Consider the following 22,679-nt stretch of genomic DNA (forward strand, 5'->3'; position numbering starts at 1 on the left):
ACATGGAATGGTCCTAATATATCAAAAGTATCAAGTATATCTGGGTGTCATTCTTGAATGGAGCATGACATTTAAAAAAAACATACAGAACAAGGGTTAAAGTTAGAACAACATCCTACAAAAACTTATCTCAACAAAAGTAGGAGTGCAACTATTGAATACCTTCAGAATAATGACTCTTTCCTTATTGTTTTGCACCTGCAGAATATTGCACCCACAGTATAGTTAAATTGATGCCACATCTTCAAACTGGATGTAACCAGAGCTGCAGACAAATCACAGGCTGCTTAAAACCAATAAATCTGTATTAGTAAAACCAATACAGCTTTACAAACTTTCTGGTACATTTCCACTAGCTATTAGAAGAACTGTAACAGCTATATGATTACAGACATCCAATGTATGAACAAAATCTAGCATCTCACCAATAAAGCAGCAGCAACTACCAAGCGAGATAGAAAACATACCTTGGAAGAGCCTGAACAGACTACACATTTAACACATCAAGGTGGGAAAATCTAAATAATATAATACAACCCCAAATAATGAGGGTTAAATGAAAGATTCAGTTCTTTGCACATGGAATGTCACAGAAACCAGGAAATATCTTTAGATATGTTAATCTGGATCAACATTGCATAATCAAACATTTGACTGAGTGCAGAGATGCTGTTATCCAGTGTGCAAAGTTCTGAATTAACTTGTATTGCTACTGTAATTTAACAGTACATTGCAAATTATTTTATGATCTGTGAAATTTAGTTGTTGAATTTTGCATTGATTTTAATGAACATAAAATAAATTAGATTATAATTATGGAGGTAACTACTGATTTACAAGCAGAGAAAATAGAATTTCATAATCAATTAACTCTGTTTAATGAAAATTCAGTTTTCAAATATCAAATTACAATATACTACATTTTAGCATTCAATTATGCATATTTACACAGCTGTACATATAGAAGATAAAACTTGTTAACAACCTTCATTAAAGGTTGTTACAGAATAAGAAAACAGCTTTAGTTTGGCATAATAACTTCATGAATCTAACAATGTATCTTTTTAAAAAGATAAATTTATTCCTTGCAGTGAACATTTGAAGGAATGGAGGAACATTTGTATAGAGTTCCAACATATAAATCAAAATAATAAATTTTATTCATATAAACTACCCTCTTCAGATATGTGTCAAAAGAGTCTTGATTGTTTTTATTTTTAGTGAGACCTGTGCACAAACTAATGCAAGAAATTTCTTCACTAGAATGTTTATTTCAGTTGCAATTTTCATGATGATTCATCAACTGATACATGCATCCAGCTGTTTTCTAAGCTAAATACACATCCAATGAAATCACATTACTGTGTGATAAAGGAAAAAGTGCTATTAATTATTTACAGGGTTAATTGTTTGCTTATGTAAGTTTTGATTTTACATATAATAATAAACTTTAACAAGTAATTAACATTAGATAAAATATAATTTCTTAGTTTTGATATTTCATTCAATTTTATGAACATACCTTATGCAAAATATTTCTGTCTGGCATTTAACTCATAAATCTCTTCCATTAAAGCCAGGAAAGATGTACTAAAATAATCTACAACATATTACATTTTAATACTGAAAATATTTGATAACAGTTATATCTATCACCAGAAATAAATTCCAAATTATTCTTTGGAATATATCATGGGTGTAAAGAAATTTTATTTCCTTTTAATCAAACAAACTATTTAATCCTAATAATGAAAAGCTAATAATGTCTTTTAAGAGACCCATGTGGACAGAGTCCAGAGTTGTATCCATAATTAACAGAAGGAAGTCATTATTCACAGGCAGCAATAAATAGTTATACAGACAAATTTTTAATTTCTCAATATAGACCATTGACATTTTCATTAGCAGAATTGTGGCATGTGGTGGCCATGATTTCTGGGCCTATAAATGTTTTTTTTAGTGAAAAAAATCCAAAAGGAGCAAATCCAGGAAATAATGTCTAACATCCAACTTTAAAAGTGGAAGGAATTTTGGAAAGCAAATGGCAACAACTTACAACACCATTTTCACACTAAGGCAAAGAAATTTAAAATCAAAAGTACAGACACAACAAAAGAGCATAAACTGACACTTAACAGGAAATATCCAGATTTGTATAACTGTTCCTCTAAGTGATATCCATCTTATATATGATGGTTACAATAAATATAAATCTATGTCACAATTCTTATAGGGATAACATATGACACAGAATATATTATATAACAAATATATGCATGTAAAAAGTAAAACAATAAAACAACTTTGCAAAAATATGCGCTGAACCAAACTCTTATGTGTGTATATGTACTATGCAATGTGCATGCTGCAGTTTGTTGTTTCTTAAAAAAATCATTTTAAACAAGGAATCTAAAATGTAGAAAACCACATATTATCTGAAGAGATAAGAGAAATAAAACTGAATGTAAGAATTAAAAGAATTTCATTATTGAGTACTCTAATAAAAAAGGGGAAACTAAACTACTAAAACTATATGATGTAAATTAAAATTATACAGAATGATGTATAAGCTGAAAATCAGTAGTCTAGAATGAAAGATATATATATATATATATATATATATATATATATATGTATATATATACACACACACATACATACAGGAAGATGGTATGATAATTAAATTAGGGGTATTTTTTATACTGTTCCACTGTTATTTATAATCTACATGGGCCACATTATAAAGAAAAGTGATATTAAGCTCATTTTCTTATGTAGATGGTATTTGCTTTTCAAAAATTACTTAACTTTTCCAACACTCTTTAGCTAAATTAAATAACTGCTCTCATAAATCTGATATGAAAACACAAAGCAAAACTACATTTTGAATAGCAAACAAATAACATATGGAAATAGATAATAGAATAAGCAAGTCTGGTATGGTGGAAGTCAGTTAAATCAAATTATATGGAACAAGAGAGAAGTCAACTAAAACATGTTCAGATATATTGTTTACTACATTTCTCATAGCTATTAAGCTTTGAAAATATATCCAGAAGTTATTAGTTTTCATTATTACTATTAAACAGCTATTTATTTTATAGTATATGAGGTTTAAGAAACAACAAATTCTCAGACTTCATACATACACATTTCCAGAGTTAAAATATAATTAAGATAATTCTATCCAAATTTTATTAAATGGCCTTTTGTGTGGGTGCTTAGAGAAATTTGCTTGAACATATATCATAAATGAAAAATGCCATTACTGTTCATCTGAACTTGAGGAAATCAGGTTAATGATTGTCATTTAATTTTAGAGGAATACATAATGTCAGCTGGTAAATTTTAACACATCCCAGCTAACCTTATATCCTTGAAACTGTAAGAATGAGATTTGCTGTTTCCATTAAAATCTATTTCTAAAAACAACAAACAGCAACTGTAAAAAAAAAAAGTAATATTCTAAATACACAGTAAAAGATGCAAGAAAACTGGATATATTCTGGTTATTCCAACTTCTGTTCATCCAAGTCACTAGATGGTTCTGGAGAGAAAACAACTGCTTCTCCATAATAATCTAGTACGACTAGTTTTGGCATTGCATCTACTAGTCTGTACAGCAGTTCATCAATTATCTATAGGGGAGAAAGACAAGTTTTTGCAAAGTCATAACATGTGATCATATATTTAATAACCAATATATGCAAAAAGCAATCATCGAAATATATAATTACTGCATAATCAATAAGTTTGCTATAATTTCTTAATGATCATTCATTAAATCAAAACACGAGAAATTGCTATGGATGAATTCAAAAATATTTCTGTAACTTGTCATTACAGTCTTGAGAAATGACATACTTATATATTTTTAACTCTTAGTCTTAAGTTTTAGAAGGTATATGTGAAAGCTGGCTGTTCAAAAGAATGGAATTCAAAAGATGAACGAGAGGATGTTTAGAATTAACAAGGCAGATATCTGGTGGTTAATAAATGTGAATATTTTAAAATCAGAAATGTGTAATATATTCCTTCAAAAGTACTGTTAAGAATCATTTTCATTTTGCATATTATGTCAGATTAAGAAAACAACCATGACGCCTTTACTGGGTAAGGATGTAGCCTCCATAATACTCTATAAATTGCTAATTTGTATCTAATAAAACAACCACAGTCACAACAGCAAACCTTATAATAATAAAAATAGTAATAAAAATTAAAATTATAATAAACAACTGATTTTAAATAAAGTTTACTTATTTCACACAAATAATATACTGTGTTAGGACTAGCAGCCATGAGATGTCAGTAAGTCTCTGCCTCTCTTCACTGGATGCATTTATAATCAGCGACAGCCTTGGGTCTGGTATTTCTGATTGGCTACTAGTGGAGAAAACCAGCCTTGCCTACCGTAAAAATTTGATGTAGCTTAATAATGCCAGAAAGCCTTACATCAACTTTTACAGACGTCAAGCTCTGTAAGGATGTTATAAAAATACCGTGTATGTCTATGTATATTTAAAACAGTTTGTTAATGTAAATAATCCCTATGGGAATTGTCCATACTTGCTGCCCTAAAACGAAAATTCTAGAATGTGTTGAGCTAAGGCAATACCTTGCCACCAGAAAACCGTATATGTTAGCTCCTTATAAGGACATAAAATTTGTTTGTGAAGTGCACCTATAAATACTCAAGGTCAGTGTTAAATGGACCGACAAACTTCAGACGAATGTCTGCTGCCCGAAACAAATAGGATTAAAGGAGTACACGAGAAGAACAAAGAAAGGGTCAACGTCAGTGGAAGAACAAGGGACCGCACCGAAATGTTCGAGGTCCCATATCTTCGTGCAGGGATACAAAAGAAGGTGAATAAAAGGTGTTGGCCAGAAGATCGAGTATCGGTTCCAGGAGTTCCTCATTGGTTGTCCAGAGGTCGTTATCAAGAAGTCGCCAGTGGTTGTCCGTCAGATGTAAGCCATCGAGGATGCAACTTCAGGAGAAATCATGCCAAAGGCCTGAAAGAAAAGATGATAGGAGGCGATCTGCCAGACAACGCATAGACCTGATGACAACTCTTTGCACGGAGCTATTGTCTGAGGAGAAGGAATTTTCGAACGGGAAAGAATTGCTCCATTACATTCAATGCGCATGCAAATACTCCTCAAGCCGAGAATCTTTGCCCGTGCACCGGGAGGACACGTCTCAGAAAGTTGTCAACAAGTCTAACACCGGCATAAGCAGGGGGAGAAAAGAATCAGAACTCCAGTTAGAAGCCAAGTACACAGTGGGTAGCAGCCATAAAGTGAGTTGATCCATTTGTTCAATTTTCTTGAATTATAGGAGAACTTTATTAGTGGACTGTTAAGTTGAGGCTGATGAAATTGAGCAAAGTTAATGGTTGAAAATTAGATGTTCAATAATTAATAGAAATTTATGTGTAACAGTCGGAGAGTACCTGTTTGTCAATGGTGCATTTTGCCTATAGAATTATCTTAGTATTGGTAGGAAAGAGCTTTTGTGTGTAATGATATTTTTTTTTATGCGCATAACAGTTAAGAAGTAACAGTTTATTAATAGGTACCACTGCTTAGGGTAGTAACTTGTATTTGGAAGAGAGTGGTTATTTATGTGACATAATTTTCATGAATTGAAAGGGCATTTTAAGCTAATTGTTTTATGTAAAATAAATGTGTTGTTTAAATGTTAACAGTGTCACCTGATACTTAATTTTTTTTATGCACTGTTCTTAAAAAAAAAAAAAAAAAAAAAAAAAGATCCTATTAGCGGGAACCTAGGAGAAAGGATAGTAAAGGATAGATAGTAGACCACGACTGCAGATATTAATTAAATCAGGGATAATTTGAATGTAATGGGAAAACTACTGGATGCACCTAACACTTCCTATTACTAGAAAATGGACATCAGTGGCACAGCTTTTCAAATAAATTTTCTGGTGTTCAAAGAATAAGAAGGCAGTATAGCTTAAAGAGATAATATTGAAGACATAAGGAAAATAATAAGGTATATAAATAGAGATATAAAGAAGGGGGCATATAAATAAAAAAGGATAAATATAGTAAGATAAGTTATATAAATAATAAATAAATGGCTTCCAAAAATGGCTCCCAGATTTTGGATTGTGTTCTCACAATCCAAAATCAACAAGTGAGCATGTTGATGAGTGTCCAAGTGTTTTGAATCAATTGCAAAGGAGATCTGAAGATATAAAAAAATCAAAGAATTGAGTTACAAATATTTGAAACGCCTTTTGATATATGCCCTGAGGAAGCTTCCGATTCCTTGCCATTAGAGTTGATTGATTTGCAGTGTGATAACACTTTGAGATCAAAATATAGTAATCTGCCTATATTGGACTTTTACAAATCTATCGATTCTGAGAAATTCCCTTCTTTAAAAAAATAATGCCTTGAAAAAAACTGCTCCTGAGTTTTCTATTACTTATCAACGCGGCCAATTTTTTTCAAAATTAAGCCTGGCAAAAAATCGGCTTCGTACAAGACTCACTGACGAAAATCTCGCCAATGAACTATGAGTAGCCGTCTCATCAAGTACGACTAATATTTCTAAGCTTTCACAAAAAAAAAGCAGTTTCAGCCTTCTCACTAAAAAGTTTAAGATTAAAGGTAAGCTTCATTAACTTTGATGAAATATTTATTATGCTATTATTGCTTTAATAAAGTTTTCAGTTAAAATAAAATAAATATCATTTTTTAAATAAATTAAATATAGCCTTTGCTTGATTGTTATAATTATATGTCTACACAATAAGTAAATGTGCAACATTCTCATCTAATTAAAAGATGAGAATGTTGCACATTTACTTACTGAGATATATAATATATTGCACACTATATACGAGTTAAAATTTGCTAGTCATCCACGGAAGTTTTTAAATTAGCAATTTTTGCCCTTGATACCAAAAAGGTTCCCCACCCCTGGTTTAAATAAGCCCCCTTTCCTTATCTCAATTAGAAATTTTTTCATTGTTTGCTGCAGATAATCATTCAGATTTTGCTTTTCTTCTTCAACAACTTGCTTTACTTGTAGTAATCCTCTGCCTTCTTTTTTGCATGATAGGTAGAGCCTATCAATGTCACTGCAAGGATTGAGGGCATGGTGCATGGTCATTAATTTTCAAGTTTTTTGGTCTAAATCCTCCAACTCTAGCTGGGTCCATCCCACAATGTCTTCTGAATATCTCAAAACAGGTATGGCCTGGTGTTAATTGTTTTTATCATATTTCCAGCATTAAGCATTGACTTAAGGAATTCCTTAGCAGCCTTATGTATTCTGCTCTAATTTTTAATTTGATCTTATTGTGCATAATTTCTGATGCTTCTAAAATTCCCAAATATTTGTAGTTATCTTTGAATTTTATTGCCTTGATTTTTTTTTTGCCACTCTTCAAACTTTCCTCTTGTTATTCCAACAATTGTGCATTTGTCTAAGCCAAAATCCATTGATATATCTTGACTGAATATGTGCACAGTATTAGGCAATGATCCAAGTTCATTCTCTGATTTTTTGCATGGCTTCAGATTGTCCATGAATAAAAGCTGAGATATCTTTGCACTTTTTTGCGCAGTTTGGTAATCATGAGCAGTTTTATTTAAAACTCTAGTTAAGGGAACCAATGACAAGATAAAGAATAAAGGAGATAATGAGTCTCCATGAAAAATATTCCTTTTTATGTTTATCTCCCCAATTTCTTCTCTATTCAGAACCAACATTGTTTTCCAATTTTTCATGCTGGTTTGCAAGAATGTTTGTATGTTTTTGCTAATACTGAATAGTTCTGCGCATTTTAAAATCCAACTAATGAGGCACTGATTTAAATGATTTTTTATAATCTATTATTATTACATCAAACCTCCAGGGAGTCCAAAGACTCATCGAGGAAGGGCATCTACTCTACAACTCTTCGTCTCACTACTCCACTAACCTTCATCATCTAACACCAACACCATCTACCGCCGACTACCACCACTAGTACTTTCACAGACAATCACAACATCCATGCCCATGGCAGGATTCGAACCCGCAGCCTTTTGGCTGGAGAGCAGATACACTAACCACTCAGCCAACCAGGCTGGCATCTATCCAAGCCATATGAAGGATGGTTTCTCTAAGTTTGAAATTTTTCAAAATCATTTTGTCAATCAGTAATTGGTCTTTTGTGCCTCTTGAATTTTTGCTGCTACCTTTTTGTTCAATTGGGAAAAAGGAATTTGCTTTACAATAGCTATATATTTTGTCAGCTAGTATGCCTGTGAGTAGCTTAAAAGTTGTTGGCAGGCAGGTTATTGGTTGGAAGTTTTCTGGCTTTGGACCTTTTTTCCTTATCTGTTATGATCAAAAACGTTTTGCCTGCTGTGAGCCACTCTTCTTTGCTTTGTCCTTCTAAACATCGTTAAATTGGTCAGCAAGTTTTTTGTGCAAGCCTGTCAGATATTTCAACCAGTAAGCCATGTAATTCATCCTTCCCAGGCGTTGACCAATTTTTTATCCTTTCAGCTTATTTCTGAAGCATTTCAGTTGGTACATTTTTGGTTCTTGAGATTCATTCATAATCTGTTCAATCCACTTTGCCTTATTATTATGCCTTTTAGGATTGTCCCACAGATTCTGCCAAAATTTAAGTGTATTTTCTTTGCCTGTAGTACTTATATTTTCTTTAAAATTGTCATTCCTGCAGCTATCGATTTTCTTGTAAAATTGGTGCTGATTTGCATGAAACATTGAATTTTGCTTGTACTATGCATGCACTGTATCTTCTTATTTTAGCTGCAACTGCAACTATTTTTTGCTTCAGTTCTTCTAATACTTCATCAATAGGTTGTGTTCCAATATTATACCTCTTTAGGAGGTTATTTTGGGTTTTCATGCTTTTCAGCTTCTTTTCCTAAAGGTTTTTCAAATTGCTCACGTCTGCTCTAAGTTTAAGAATATTATTCTCCAGTAAATGCTTCCACTTTGGAAGTGGAAGTATTAACCGGAGAATAAAAGTCTAATTTTATAGACTAATTTGGATGTTCCTATGTAGGCTATTGAGTAGTACATAAGTTGATTCATTTGCCAATAGTTCTGGTAGGTATAGCCATTGCAGTTTTATTGGCTTCTTGGAGAAGTTCCTTCAGTTTTTGTTGAGGTACTTGTCTGAATACTGGAAGCCTGACTTGTTCCATGTTGTTGTTGTTCATTTGCTTGATAATTTTTGTGGTGAGTTCTTGTTCCTTCTCTGATAGATTCCTTTCAACTATTTCTATATTTTCAGCATTTTCAACATTTTGCACATTGGAATCTGGTTCTGCTATGTTCATATTCTCAGTCAGTTCAGGGCCAGTACAGTCTTCTTTTACAGATTAAGCTTTCAGTTCTCCAAGCTCAAGTTCACTAAATATCTTGCATTTGATAATGATGCTGGGCTGTTGCATCAGCCTTTCAAATGAAATTTCCGAATTTGTGTGTGGTTCAAGCCAAAGTTGGAATATTCTTTTCTGAAATCCCTCAACTGAGAGGTTTGAACAATAGAAGCACTGCATGACTTGGCAATTTTCTGCCATGCTCTAATTTTTCCTAGTAATTACTTTCGAGTTCTGCAAATCTTGCTCCTGTAGCCCACTTGTCACTAGATGTCCAGGGAGCCTAACATCCAGTGCGGCCCTTGGTAAACTGCAACAACCGACGCTGTATAGAGTTCGGATTTGTCTTCACCATTTTTAAATGGGGGTGGGCAGGTACCTGGGAGGAGAAGGGACTCCCACTGTGTGAGGTGAAAAAACAGGAATACAGGAGGTGATTCCTATAGAATCACCCCTAGCCCTCAAATACTCTAATAGCATTGGGGAAAAGGAGCAAGATGAAAAGAAATACAGAGGGAAAGAAGAGTAGGGACCAGTCTACAGATAATATAACAGGTATATATTACATGAAGTAAGGCATGGTCCAGCTTCAGGTGCCTCAGGTTTGCCATGCATGAACTCACTAAAGTAAGCCCTTGAGGATTTTATATATATACATATATTTTATGGCTCCCACTCATGAAAGGTTTTTGAACTATAGTATATTTGTACCATGGGTGGGCTAAGTATTTCTTTTTCTATTAATTTAATTATTTATTATTATTATTTTTTTTTTCATCTTTCTTTATTTTTTACATGGTCCAGAAATGCTGCTCTAGAGGACCAAGCATGGAATTTTTCCACTTCAGACCTCCAAATAAGTGGAGTAGTGCTGGTCTTACACCTGGCAATGAAAATCATCTCTCACCTAAAAAACATAGAAATATCCATCCCCCATGGCAGGATTCAAACTCACAGCCTGTTGGTTTGAGATCAGATAGATTAACCAGTCAGATGACCAGGCTGGCAAACATTATACAACTGTTAAAAATGAAATTAAATAAAATGCAACTTCCAAGAGTGACTCCTTGTTCTTTCCTGTCCTGGGAATACTGGAAAGTTTCTTCAGCATCTACTCTACAAAATTCCTTTAGTAACATTATGTTTCTGTCAATTTTGCTTATCAACTAAATATTGTAACTCACAAACTGATCATTATTTTGGTCACTCAACCTCTGTCCTTTCTCTGACAGTTCCACATCACCAGGCAACCAAATCTGTGCACAGTAATCCAGTGTTATTATTATCCAAGACCTCCAGGGAGTCAAGGAATCATCGAGGGAGGCTATAAATCACCCAAACCAGCTGTCATACCTTCCTTTAAATTCATTCACACTAGATGCACTCGCTACCCCAAGAGGCAAACTATTTCACTCACTTAATGCTCTGTGAGAGAAAAACCTAGCTCTTACCCCTTTTTTGACTATGAACAAACTTCACTTCCATGGATAGCACTGTGTTCTCTCTTCACCTTCCATATAATGAAAAATTTCAGATGTTATCCTATAATACCCATTCAAAAGTTTACAGACCTCTATCATATCACCCCTCTTTTTCCTGTTAACCAGAGTCTGTAATCCACATACAATCTGACCTCATGATCTAAATCCCATAATCCAGATATAATCTTTGTAACTCTTCTTTGCACCCTTTCCACACAGCATCTTTATCCCTTTGGAATCTGGGAGGCCAAATAATAATGTGCACAATAATCCAGGTGTGGTCTTATCAAAGCCTTACAAAGAGGAAAAATGACTTCCTTATCCTTACATGTCAATAACTATTAAATTCCTAAAATAATTTAATAGTCATGTGTTACCAACGTACAAGAATGTCAATGTTCGCTTCAACAGTGCAATTATCTTCTGAGTTGTATTTGCAACTTTTTGCGACCTTGAACTTCAAATTATTATCCACCAATATGCCAAGATCTCTTTCCTCTTCAGTTTCTTATAGCATAACCCCACTAATATAATATGCTACTGGAACTCTAATCATGCCAAAGTGCTTAACTTTACACTTACTAACATTAAACTGACAGCCATTTTCATTGCTCAAATTTCCAGCCTATTCCAATCATTTTGTAAGTGCTGAATATCAGTAGCATCCCTGATTGCCATCTTCACATCACTGGCAAACAATTGCACATCTGATATTAGGCCCTGCCTGATGTCATTAATGTACAGATTGAACAATAATGGCCCAAGAGCTGAACCCTGAGGTATGCCACTGGTCACCTTAAATCTGGCAGATTCACACCCACTGTAATACCACTTTTTGATATCTGTCTGTCAACCATTCCCTGATCCAAGTCAAGAGTTTATAAGCCAGTCCCATATTCTCAGTTTATGCAACAGCCTTTCGTGTAGTATCCTATCAAATGCCTTAGAAAAATCCAACATCATCGTAGTGTATCCATTCCCTTTATCCAACTAGGCCATATATCTGAGCAAATTGCTAAAACATGATCTTCCTTCAGTAAACCCATGCTGATCCTTGCAGAGCATAGCTTGTTTGTCTACCCATTTCTGTATGCAAGTTCTTACCAACTTCTCTAAAATTTTCACCACCACACACCAGAGATACTGATAGGACAGTAATTAAACACATCAGTTTTTGAACAACCTTTGTACAATAGAATTATCATACAATTCTTTCATTCCTGTGGTGTCATTTCTGAGCTGAGACTCAAATTATATAAATATGTGAAAGGTCTAGCTAATTTGAATGAACATTCCTTTAGCAAACTTGCTGATATTTCATCTGTCCCAATAGACAAATTTTTATCTACGTTATGCAACCAATGTAGCAGTAATACTGTGCATCATGTTACATACACCTGGTTGATATATCTTAGCAAAGTGAGCGCTCATTAATTGAACAATCTCATTAGCGTCCAACACTCGAGTACCATCTGCATTCAATAAAGTTATTCTTTCACATTCATTCTTTCGATTGTAGCATAACGATCAAATTCTTTTCGATTACCTTTAGCTTGTATGGCCAATTTCTTTTCATACTACGATTTAGCTTTCCACACAATATTTGTTACTTTTCTGGTTTGAGCTTTATCTATTTCATAACTCCTCTCACTGTTATTCTCATGATATTCTTTGCACATCATCTTCTTGTGGATCTCTTGATTAATAAGGTTGCACATCCATTTTTACTCCCAACCTATTTGTTCTTTAAACACTAGGGATACATTCAGATAACGCCTCATTTAAGCACTTTTCAAAGATTCCCATGAATTGATGACATTTTTCCTATTCAGTAACTGATACCATGGGATTAAAGATAGTATTCTTGTAAAAGTTGATTATAATATCCAGCTTTGTAGTTCACAGCATGGAACCTGTTATAATTAGACCATCAATACGATTAGATACTTCCCAAGAAAGCAGAGCATGATCACTGTCACCAACTGGCGGTAAAATAGCCATATTCTTAACAGATACTCCTTCTGATGCTATAAGCAAATTCAACACTCTTTGACCTTGAGTTCCTTCTTTCACATGCTGCCTGAGAAAGTTGTCTCACAACAATTCAATAAATTCCTCTTCTTTCTTATCATGAGTTTTCTTATTCTACCCAATCAATGTTTGGAAAATTAAAGTTTCCCATAATGATCACTCGTTTGGTAACCATAAGGCTAAATTGGCGATGCATTTCTTTGTCTGCTGCAACTGAGCTGCCAGGTCCGTAGCAACAACCCACCACATATTTCATTTGTTAGCCTCCAATTCACACCAAATAGACTCAAACTCATGTTACATGGGACATTGTTATCATCATTGTTTTCTTGCATTTCTACTCTAAATGGACTTAAGTCATCTCATATCATTAGTAATACTCCTGCCAACAATCTTAGGTTACATCATATTCAATAAAGCAATGAACTCAATCAATTTGTTTCTGATGACATTTGTGTATAGACATAATAAATTACTACCTAGCCTATTCTTATAATTAGATATGCAATCTATTTGGTGTTGTTCTAGACCTTTCTCTTTTCCTTCCCGAGACATATCCAAAAGGTTCAAACCCAAAGCGTATTTTTCCATCCCTTCACAACATACATAATCATGTTGAAAGACATTCATATCTTTATCACATTTGCATACCATAGCTGAACTTTCACACATTTTTCCCATTCCTCCCTTGATAATCTAGTTTTCCTGACTCTCTGCATTAGGTCTCATACTAAGAAGTAATTTTTCCAGGCTCCTGATGCCAAATGAATTCAAGTGCAGGCTATCCCACTTACACAAGTCTTTTCTGTCATCACTCTACATATCTAAAAATTCACATCCATTTCTTCTACATAGTCTGCATGTGAAATCATTTGCCCTCCTTAACTCAGTACTGTCATATCTGGGTAGCATTCCTAAAATTTTTACTCTCTCGCATTTCTTTCTCGCTTCTTCCAACAGACCTTTCATATCTTCTCTCATACTATATTTGTCACTATTTAAATTATTAGTACCTACTAGAACTATCATCTCTTTTACTTTTCTTTTTGTTTTTCAATTACATTTGTCATATCTTTAATTTCTGTTAAATTAGGTCTCATACTAAGAAGTAATTTTTCCAGGCTCCTGATGCCAAATGAATTCAAGTGCAGGCTATCCCACTTACACAAGTCTTTTCTGTCATCACTCTACATATCTAAAAATTCACATCCATTTCTTCTACATAGTCTGCATGTGAAATCATTTGCCCTCCTTAACTCAGTACTGTCATATCTGGGTAGCATTCCTACAATTTTTACTCTCTCGCATTTCTTTCTCGCTTCTTCCAACAGACCTTTCATATCTTCTCTCATACTATATTTGTCACTATTTAAATTATTAGTACCTACTAGAACTATCATCTCTTTTACTTTTCTTTTTGTTTTTCAATTACATTTGTCATATCTTTAATTTCTGCCCCCCCCCCCCCCCCAAGATAGAAGTGGTGACCCCCTCAGCAAGCACAAATTTTAAGATTGAATCACCATACTATATAATCTGTTTTCTTAGGTTTTAACTGACTTACTTCGTTGTTATTAATATTATGATTACCAAGTTCAGTGCTTTCCTGCCTGTTCTTGTTCTGATCCTTTTTCTTATCCTGTCTAAGTTTAGTTAAATGTTTTTCCACTTTTTCTAATTCTCTAATAATTTCTTTTAATCAAGAAATTTCTAACAGCTTATCCTCAGATAAATTATCAACACTGCAGCAGCACTTTTGTTCATCAGGACAAATGCTCTCCTCGGTAGCAAAAACTTGAGCTTTAGACACTGTCCTGATGCGATGAGGACATAATAGTACAATAATTACACTAAAAAACTACAATAATATACTAAAAATACACCATTAAATTAAAAACATTTAATAAATTAACAAAAAAATCACAGATCTTTAAGGAGCTTTCTAACAACACGTCTTTTCCTGTTGATTGCCATACCAGACTTACAGAAAGGAATAACAACAGAGATATTTCTGTTTATCAGTGTATTCTTCAGCATTCGGTAATCTTTTTAAGCCACTTAGCTTGCTTTTGCAACATATTCTGGATTTCTATTCTTCACTCACCAAATCCCACCTAAAGTGAACAGTATCCTTTGCTCATTGTGAACTACCTTTTTTTTTTTTTTTTTTTCAATGGTGCTGCAAATTCTGACACTTAAAACTTTTAATTTAATTACGTAGTTAATATCAGTGATAAAAATTAAGAATGGAACTGATCTTAAATTTTTTTTTTTTTTCTCCCTGAGTCAATCCTAATAATTTCATTGCCTTATCCTTAATGTCATACTGCTCTGATCTGGAGACAATATTATGCAGAACTGTACTGTACCGAATAATAAAGTTTGTGTGTGTGTGTGTGTGTGTGCGCGCATGCGAACATGCTTTTCCATGCACATTAATGTGTCTGTATTTATTCTTCAAAGCTGATATTTAACATACAATTTTTAAACAAAATCACCAGGAGGTTAGTTTTTATAAAGATTTCACTTTATATGTTTAACTTTACCAACTTAATAATATATGTAAAATATTACATATATTATATTAGTCAAATACACTAATATAATCAAAAATATCTGGATGCTTGCTTTCTCAGTTCTCACACTAATATGAAAGGCATTATTATGGATTTGGTTCACCCTCTGCTGCTATAACAGCCTTCAAACTTCTGGAAATGCTTTCTTCTAGATTTTGGTATACTGCTGTGGTAATTCCCTTCCATTCTTCCAGAAGAACATTAAGTCAGCCACTGATGTCAGGTGATTTGGCCTGGCTTGCAATCAACATTCCAATTCATTCCTCAGGTGTTCAATGAGAAACAGATTAGGGCTCTGAGCAGGCTAGTCCAGTTCTTCAATACCCATTTTATCAACCCATTCCTACAGAGATCTCACTTTGTGGATGTAGCATTGTTGTTGTGATACAAAAAAGTCTTCAAACTGTTGCCATAAAATTGGATGTACAGATGCATCTAGAATATTATTATAGATCACAGTATTAAGAATGCCTATCAACTAAGAGGCCCAACATAAACCATGAAAAATATCCCCAGACCATGATGCTTCTCCAAATTTTGCAGTTAGCAAAACACATTTGGGCAGGTAGCATTCCTGCATCTGCCAAACCTAGACATGTCCAATGGACTGTCAAGTGGTGAAGCGTGATTCATCACACTCAAGAGAATGCATTTCCACTGTTCCAGAGTCCAATGGTGGCAAGCTTTACACCACTCCACTTAATGCTTAGTGTTGTCCTTGCTGAATGTTAGGCTTGTGTGTGTATTGCTGCATGACAAGCCATGTTCTTTAGCACTCAACAAACAGTTACAATATTGGCACTTTTACTGAGGCATTTCAAAACTGAGTAGTGAGTGTTTCAACCAAGGACATGCATTTTTTTTTGCACCATACACTGGTCCCACTGTGATTTTATGTGGATTATCAGGTTGTGATTATGTTGTTGCACCTAGTCATTTTCACTTCATAATAATATCCCCTACTATTGATGAAGGAAGTTACAGCAGGGCTGAAATTTTCCAAACTGAGTTGTTGCAAAGGTATCCTATGCAACAACAATATTGCTATGTCAAAAGTCACTGAGCTCTTTAGTATGACTAATTTTACTTTTTTTACTAATTTTAATATTTATCTACAAACACTGCAAGAGCGTGTACTTCCTCTTATATCTGATGAAAATTTTTTTTTGTTTGGTTATAAATTAAATTAAAGATGCCAAAGCATTATATTCTAGTTTCCTTTATACAGCTGTAAGTAAACAAAGTTTGTGCATGAATTTAATTTATAACCAAGTGAAAAAACTTTCAACTACTACCTCTAATCCAGAGTATTTTAACAGTAAGGTTTTACTACACCTTTTCACTATTTGTACATGGGAAATACTTCTGCATTACTTCAACCTTGGTATCTCTATTCCCACTGATGACATTTTAATAATTTGGGCTCAATTCCAGGGAGTAGAGTTGTTCTGCTTAGTGGCAGATTTTTTCCTATCACTGAGTCAAGCCACAAATGAGTTTAATGAGTTTAGTGGTAATCCTTTTGTGTCACTCAGTGAGATTTAGAATGACCTGTAGATTGCTCAGAGTTTTTTGGGGAGGTAACTCCTGCACTTTACCTTAATTTAATAATGTTTCTTGCTTCTTAGGGAGTAGAGCAGTTCTGGTAGATGATATTTTGCCTGTCACTGAGCAGAGCCACTGATGATATTAAGAATGATCCTTTTAGGTCATTCATTGAGATTTAGAGTGATTTTATAGATCATGCAGTTTTTGGAGAGAGGTACCTCTGCACCTTAGCAGTACCTCAATAAAGGTCAAAATAGGTCCTTCCCATAATGAATAGCATTATACACACCTGAAGAGGATGTATGCTTTGCATTATGGGATACTAAGGCAATTAATGTGAGGTCACTAGCTTTTATATACAAGTCGCATAGTCATGAAGATACTTCACATGCAGGCTTTGTTTGCTTACACTTGGATAAAGGTTTAAAACAAGAATATAATTATAATTTCTTGCCATCTTCAATTCCTTTAATACATGAGTCATGGTTGTGATGTATTTAGCCATATTCACTACAATGAATAGGTGTCAGGATATTTCTGATCGGACAGTTTATCAATAAGTTCCAGTTGTTTAATAAGATAAAATGGAAGTATCAATAATTTACTTACATCATTGCACTGTTCAAGATTTAGAAACTTAAGACTAGGAAGACAAGAAGGCACTTTGAGCAACCATTTTCCAGTCAGCCTATACAGGCCTACCAAATCCAAAATTATCAACTCCCTGCAATCAAAGCAATGTATTTAATGTATTTTTTTCCCATATACATTTATTACATTTTTTTTTTAAACTTAATTTTTATGACAAATATACTATACTATCAAAACAATTTGAGGGAAATTTAACCATTCAAAATTTTGTTCTATTATTTACTTCACTTTTAACATTATGAAACACATTATATTACTTTTCAACATTTCCAACTTTCTAAACTGTTTTGTTTTCAGGAACCCAACAGGTGCTACATATAATTTAACTCATGAAAAGAAAAAAAAAAAAAAAGTTAATATTTTTTTCAGAAAATTAAAGAAATTCATTACATGATAATCCAACCAAGCTTGTATTATGTATTTGTAAAATGATGAGCTTAAAATAATTTACACCATACATATAAGAGTTCTGAGAAAGATTAATGGAGTGAACAGATGGCATCAATGGTGGTATCATTAAAAATGAGGATATCAAGAAAGAACTAGACATTGTTGACATTCAGGAATGTTCTGGCAGAGCTAATCTCAGGTGGTAAGGTCACTTAAACAGAATGGAAAAGTGAAAGATTAGAAAAACCAGTGTTCTCTGCCAGGTTGGCGGGAAAAAAGACCCAGAAGATCATAGGTGGATCGATACAATAAAAAAGTGTCTTAGAGGACAGAAATATAAGATCTAATGATATTGGAGTCTTGACAGGTAACAGAATAATTTGGAAGAAAACTGTTGATCATAAGTTATTAATGATGCAACTTTTCATATAGTACCATCATAATATCTTGTATCTAATCCTCCCCTTTGGGGTATACATCAGGAATTAGATGATATTCTCAAATTCACTTTTCCTCTTTATGGACATTTCTGAGGATACATATAAAGTGACCCTTGAAGAACACAGGTTTGAGCTGTGCAGATCCACTTATATACACGTTTCTTTTATGAATAAATATATTGGAAAATTTTTTGGAGATTTCGACAATTTGAAGAAACTTCAGACAAACTGAATAGCTTAGAAATATCGAAAAAATTAAGAAAAAGTTGGGTATGTTATGAATGCATAAAATATATGTAGATACTAGTCTATTTTATGATTTGCTACCATAAAACATATACAAATCTATTATAAAAAGTTATCAAAACTCATGCACACAAACACTTACTGACCGTATACGGTCAGTTGCAATCGAGAGAAATGTAAACAGTGTAAAGATGCAGTGTTAAATCATAACTGCAAAAAATTAACTGTTATTAATTAGTTAAATTAATTTAATTTAGGCTACTGCAGAGCAATCTTATCGATTGCACTAAGCTACCATAAAACAATCATACTGCTGTTTCTACATTATCAATGCATGAATCATTATACCTGTAAATAAATATGAATAATTTCTTTTTCACATTATCTTTTCATTTTTGATGTCTGGTGTTAGTATTACATATAACATCTGCAGTATTTTGTATCATATCAGACAATATTGATGTAGGTACTGACAGACATATGATTCATCTTGTAAACAGACGACGTAAACTTGGGGTATCAATAAATACAATACAGTACTGAAAAGTATTTTCACTTATGATTTTTTTAATATTATTTTCTTTCTCTAGTTTACTTTATTGTAAGAATATAATATACATACCATATAAAATATGTGTTAATCGACCGTTCGTTATCGATAAGGCTTCTGGTCAGCAGTAGGCTATTAGTAGTTAAGTTTTTTGGGGAGTCAAAAGTTATTTGTGGATTTTCAAACAACAGGGGGGGCCTAACCCCCTGTGCTGTTCAAGGGTCAACTATATATATATATAAAATGTATATAATTGTAAGTTAAACTGACAATAAATGATGAGCAAGGCAAATTACAACAGTTCACTTCAATTGCAGGTAGTAGACTTAATTACATCTGCACTGTGAAATGATCTGGGAACAATGATTCGCATCAATGTTTTTTTTTTTTTTTTTTAATGCAGATATTATTATCATCATCATCAAATTTCTGCTGTATCCTCTGAGGTTTTATAGAACATTGTGATTGTAAAATATGAAAGAAGTCCAGTTCCATTAATAACTTCCTATCAACAGTTTTTCTCAAAATTAATCTATTATCTGTCAAGACATTTTCTTTGATCATTTTCTAAGGCACTTGTAGTAACAAATCATCGTTTTCATGAGATCCTGCAAAAGAAGGGAGAGGTTGGCAAAACACTTGTTCTGCCAACCCTTCCTCTCCTATTCTGTAAGTGACCATATCACCTTCGACCAGCTCTGCTCACATATTCTTGAATGTTAACAACAATGAGTTGTTAGGAAGGAACGTGATATTGTTCTTCCTAACATCTTAATTTTTAATATGGCTCTGTTAATGTTGTTTGAATGTTATGTTTGGATCAAAATTTCAAAATTAAAATAACATTTCAAAATTACTTTATGTATATATTTTCCTGAAGAAATATCGAATGAAACAGTTGAGTTAATAAGCAGTAGAATCAGTATGTGTGCCTGTGCATGTGTACACACACACACACACACACACACACACACACACACACACACACACACACACACACAGAGGGTATTTCAGAATATCCATTACAAAATTCTAGGATATGCAGGGGAAGGGGGTCAGTCCAGGTAGATCAGATTTTGATTAGCAACACCCATGTCCCCAAATGCAGCATTGCAATGGTACAGCTGAAAAACATTTTTGGATCTGTACTGACATGAGTTCAGTCACTGGTATGGATCAGGCCATTAACATTGGGAGAATGTGACTAGGGAAAGGATGTTTACGTATCACAAATGGGTGATCAGCAAACAAACTGACTTGTTTTGGTAGAGTCTCTTACAGTCAATAGTTCGGATCACCCCTAGGTTACATTCATGCTAAAACCACAAAAATCCTCTCCCTAGTGGTGGTGATGATAATGCAGTGTAGCATTGATGCACATCATATTAATGCAAAACGACAAATTACATGAATGCTGTCTATGCCAACATGATTTAATGTACAGTGTTTCCACATTGTTTAACTCTACTGCACATCCTGTTTGCCAATGCGAATCAGCAGTTATGGGGAAACAGGTTCCTTCAATGACAACAGGCATGACTATGGAGCTCCAAGGCCATGCTGTATCCTAGACTTTGATGAGGAGGTACTTCACCAGGTTGAGAAGAACCCTTCTGTAAGTATCCATGGTATTGCACATGCATGAATGTCCCTCACTCCAGCACCTGGCAGGCTCTGCATGCTGATCAGATCTAATCCCTTTTTGTATCAGAAGGTTCATGCTCTGGACCCAAATGATTTTGCATTATGGGTTGGGTTCTGTAGGTGATTCAGTCAATATTATGTAGAACAGCCTCAATTTCCAGAAATGGGTGCTCTTCACCAATGAAGCTGTTCTCATTAGGGAAGGCATAGGGAACTGCCAAAACAGCTACATTTGGTCCAGGTACAACGCTTACATCACTCACTGCCATTCCAGAACAAGTTTCCCATCAACACGTGGACAGGCATCATTGGTGATGAGTTGATTGGACTCTATTTTCTTCCACACTATGCTTGAATGGCCCATGTACTTGACGTTCCTGCAAGTGACACTGCCACAATTGTTGGAAGATGTACCATTGCACATTAGGCAACACATATAGTTTCAACATGACTTACACCACCACCACACTTTTCATGTGATGTTCCACACTAACCCCACGAAATGTTTGGTGGGCGATGGATTGGCAGAGGTGGCCCAGTGGCATGGTCTACTTGTTCACCAGACTTAACTCCATTGAACTTTTTTTTTTTTTGGTCTGGGGTCAAACCATGCCAGGCATTTTTGAAAGAGTGCACCAGAAAGAACTTGCTACACATGCATGCTGTGAAGCTGGAGGTTGCAACTTCAAGAACCTTTTGTAAATGTTTATGAAATTAAAATGTAATATACCCTGTATCTGATGTGCATGTCCTTTGTAACGTGCACATGAAACGTTTTCAACCTGTACCATTGCAACACATTTGGGGAGATGGGTTGCTAATGAAAACCTAAGCTGATCTAGTCCCCCAACATGCCCTAGAAGTTTGTAATGAGTATTCTGAAACACCCTGTATATATATATATATATAATTTTTTTCTGGTTTCTAGATGGGTAATTCCAGTACACCATTTAAGATGTAACTGCTTCTTCTTCATGTGCCTTTTCTCATCAATTTGGGGTTGGCCTTTTATACGATGCGACTTTACGTGTGCTCCCACTGACTTACCACAGAGGCTGACGTGGGGGAAAGGTATTTATATCTGTCATGTTGTGTGTTCACGGGGACCAGTTTGCCTGTTCTGAGGGACAAAAAACAAGAGTTTATCATCATCATCAAATTCCTGCCATGTACCCTCAAGGGGTGTACAGGATATGATAGTACTACATGAAAAAAATTACATCATTACTAACTTCCTATCTACAATTTTCCTCCAAATCAGTCTGTTACTTGTCACGACTCCAATATTATCGTTATCAGATCTTATATTTCTATTGTCTAAGGCACTTTGTACCGTATCAATCCACCTATATCTTGGTCTTCCTCTGGGTCGTTTTGCTGCCAACCTAGCAGAGAACACTTGTTTGCTAATCTTTCTTCGCCCATTCTGTTTAAGTGACCATACCAACTGAGATTAGCTCTGCTAACGCATTCCTCGATGCTGACAATGTCAAGTTCTTTCCTAATATCCTCATTTTTAATATGATATTGCCATTGATGCCATCTGTTCACCCCTATAATCTTTCTCAGAACTCTCATATCTGTGGTCTCTAGTCAAGTGTTTTACTTCTGACCCAGCTCTCAGATCCATAAGTTAAAACTGGTTTGAACACTGTCTTGTATACAGCTAATTTAGTGTTCCGACTAATTTCTCTCTTATTCCATATGAATTTATTTAATTGACTTCCAACCATAC

The 22,679-nt window shown here is 34.2% G+C and overlaps 1 protein-coding gene across 1 annotated transcript in view; it reads right to left on the reverse strand.

Annotated features, from left to right (window-relative positions):
• Nucleotides 1–854: 854 nt before the first annotated feature.
• Nucleotides 855–22,679, reverse strand: part of LOC150100011 (S-phase kinase-associated protein 2-like) — an 82,242-nt gene continuing 60,417 nt past the window's right edge. The window contains exons 5-6 of the mRNA XM_090402674.1: nt 17,633–17,747; nt 855–3,638 (exon numbers count right to left, since the gene is read on the reverse strand). Coding sequence (XP_090258800.1) covers nt 3,510–3,638; nt 17,633–17,747 — 244 coding nt within the window. The 3' untranslated portion in view covers nt 855–3,509. The remainder of the gene's footprint in view (nt 3,639–17,632; nt 17,748–22,679) is intronic.

Source organism: Typopeltis vanoorti, chromosome 13 (genome assembly GCF_054136105.1).
Source record: "Typopeltis vanoorti isolate ZY-2024b chromosome 13, IOZ_Tvanoo_1.0, whole genome shotgun sequence".
Taxonomy (NCBI): domain Eukaryota; kingdom Metazoa; phylum Arthropoda; class Arachnida; order Uropygi; family Thelyphonidae; genus Typopeltis; species Typopeltis vanoorti.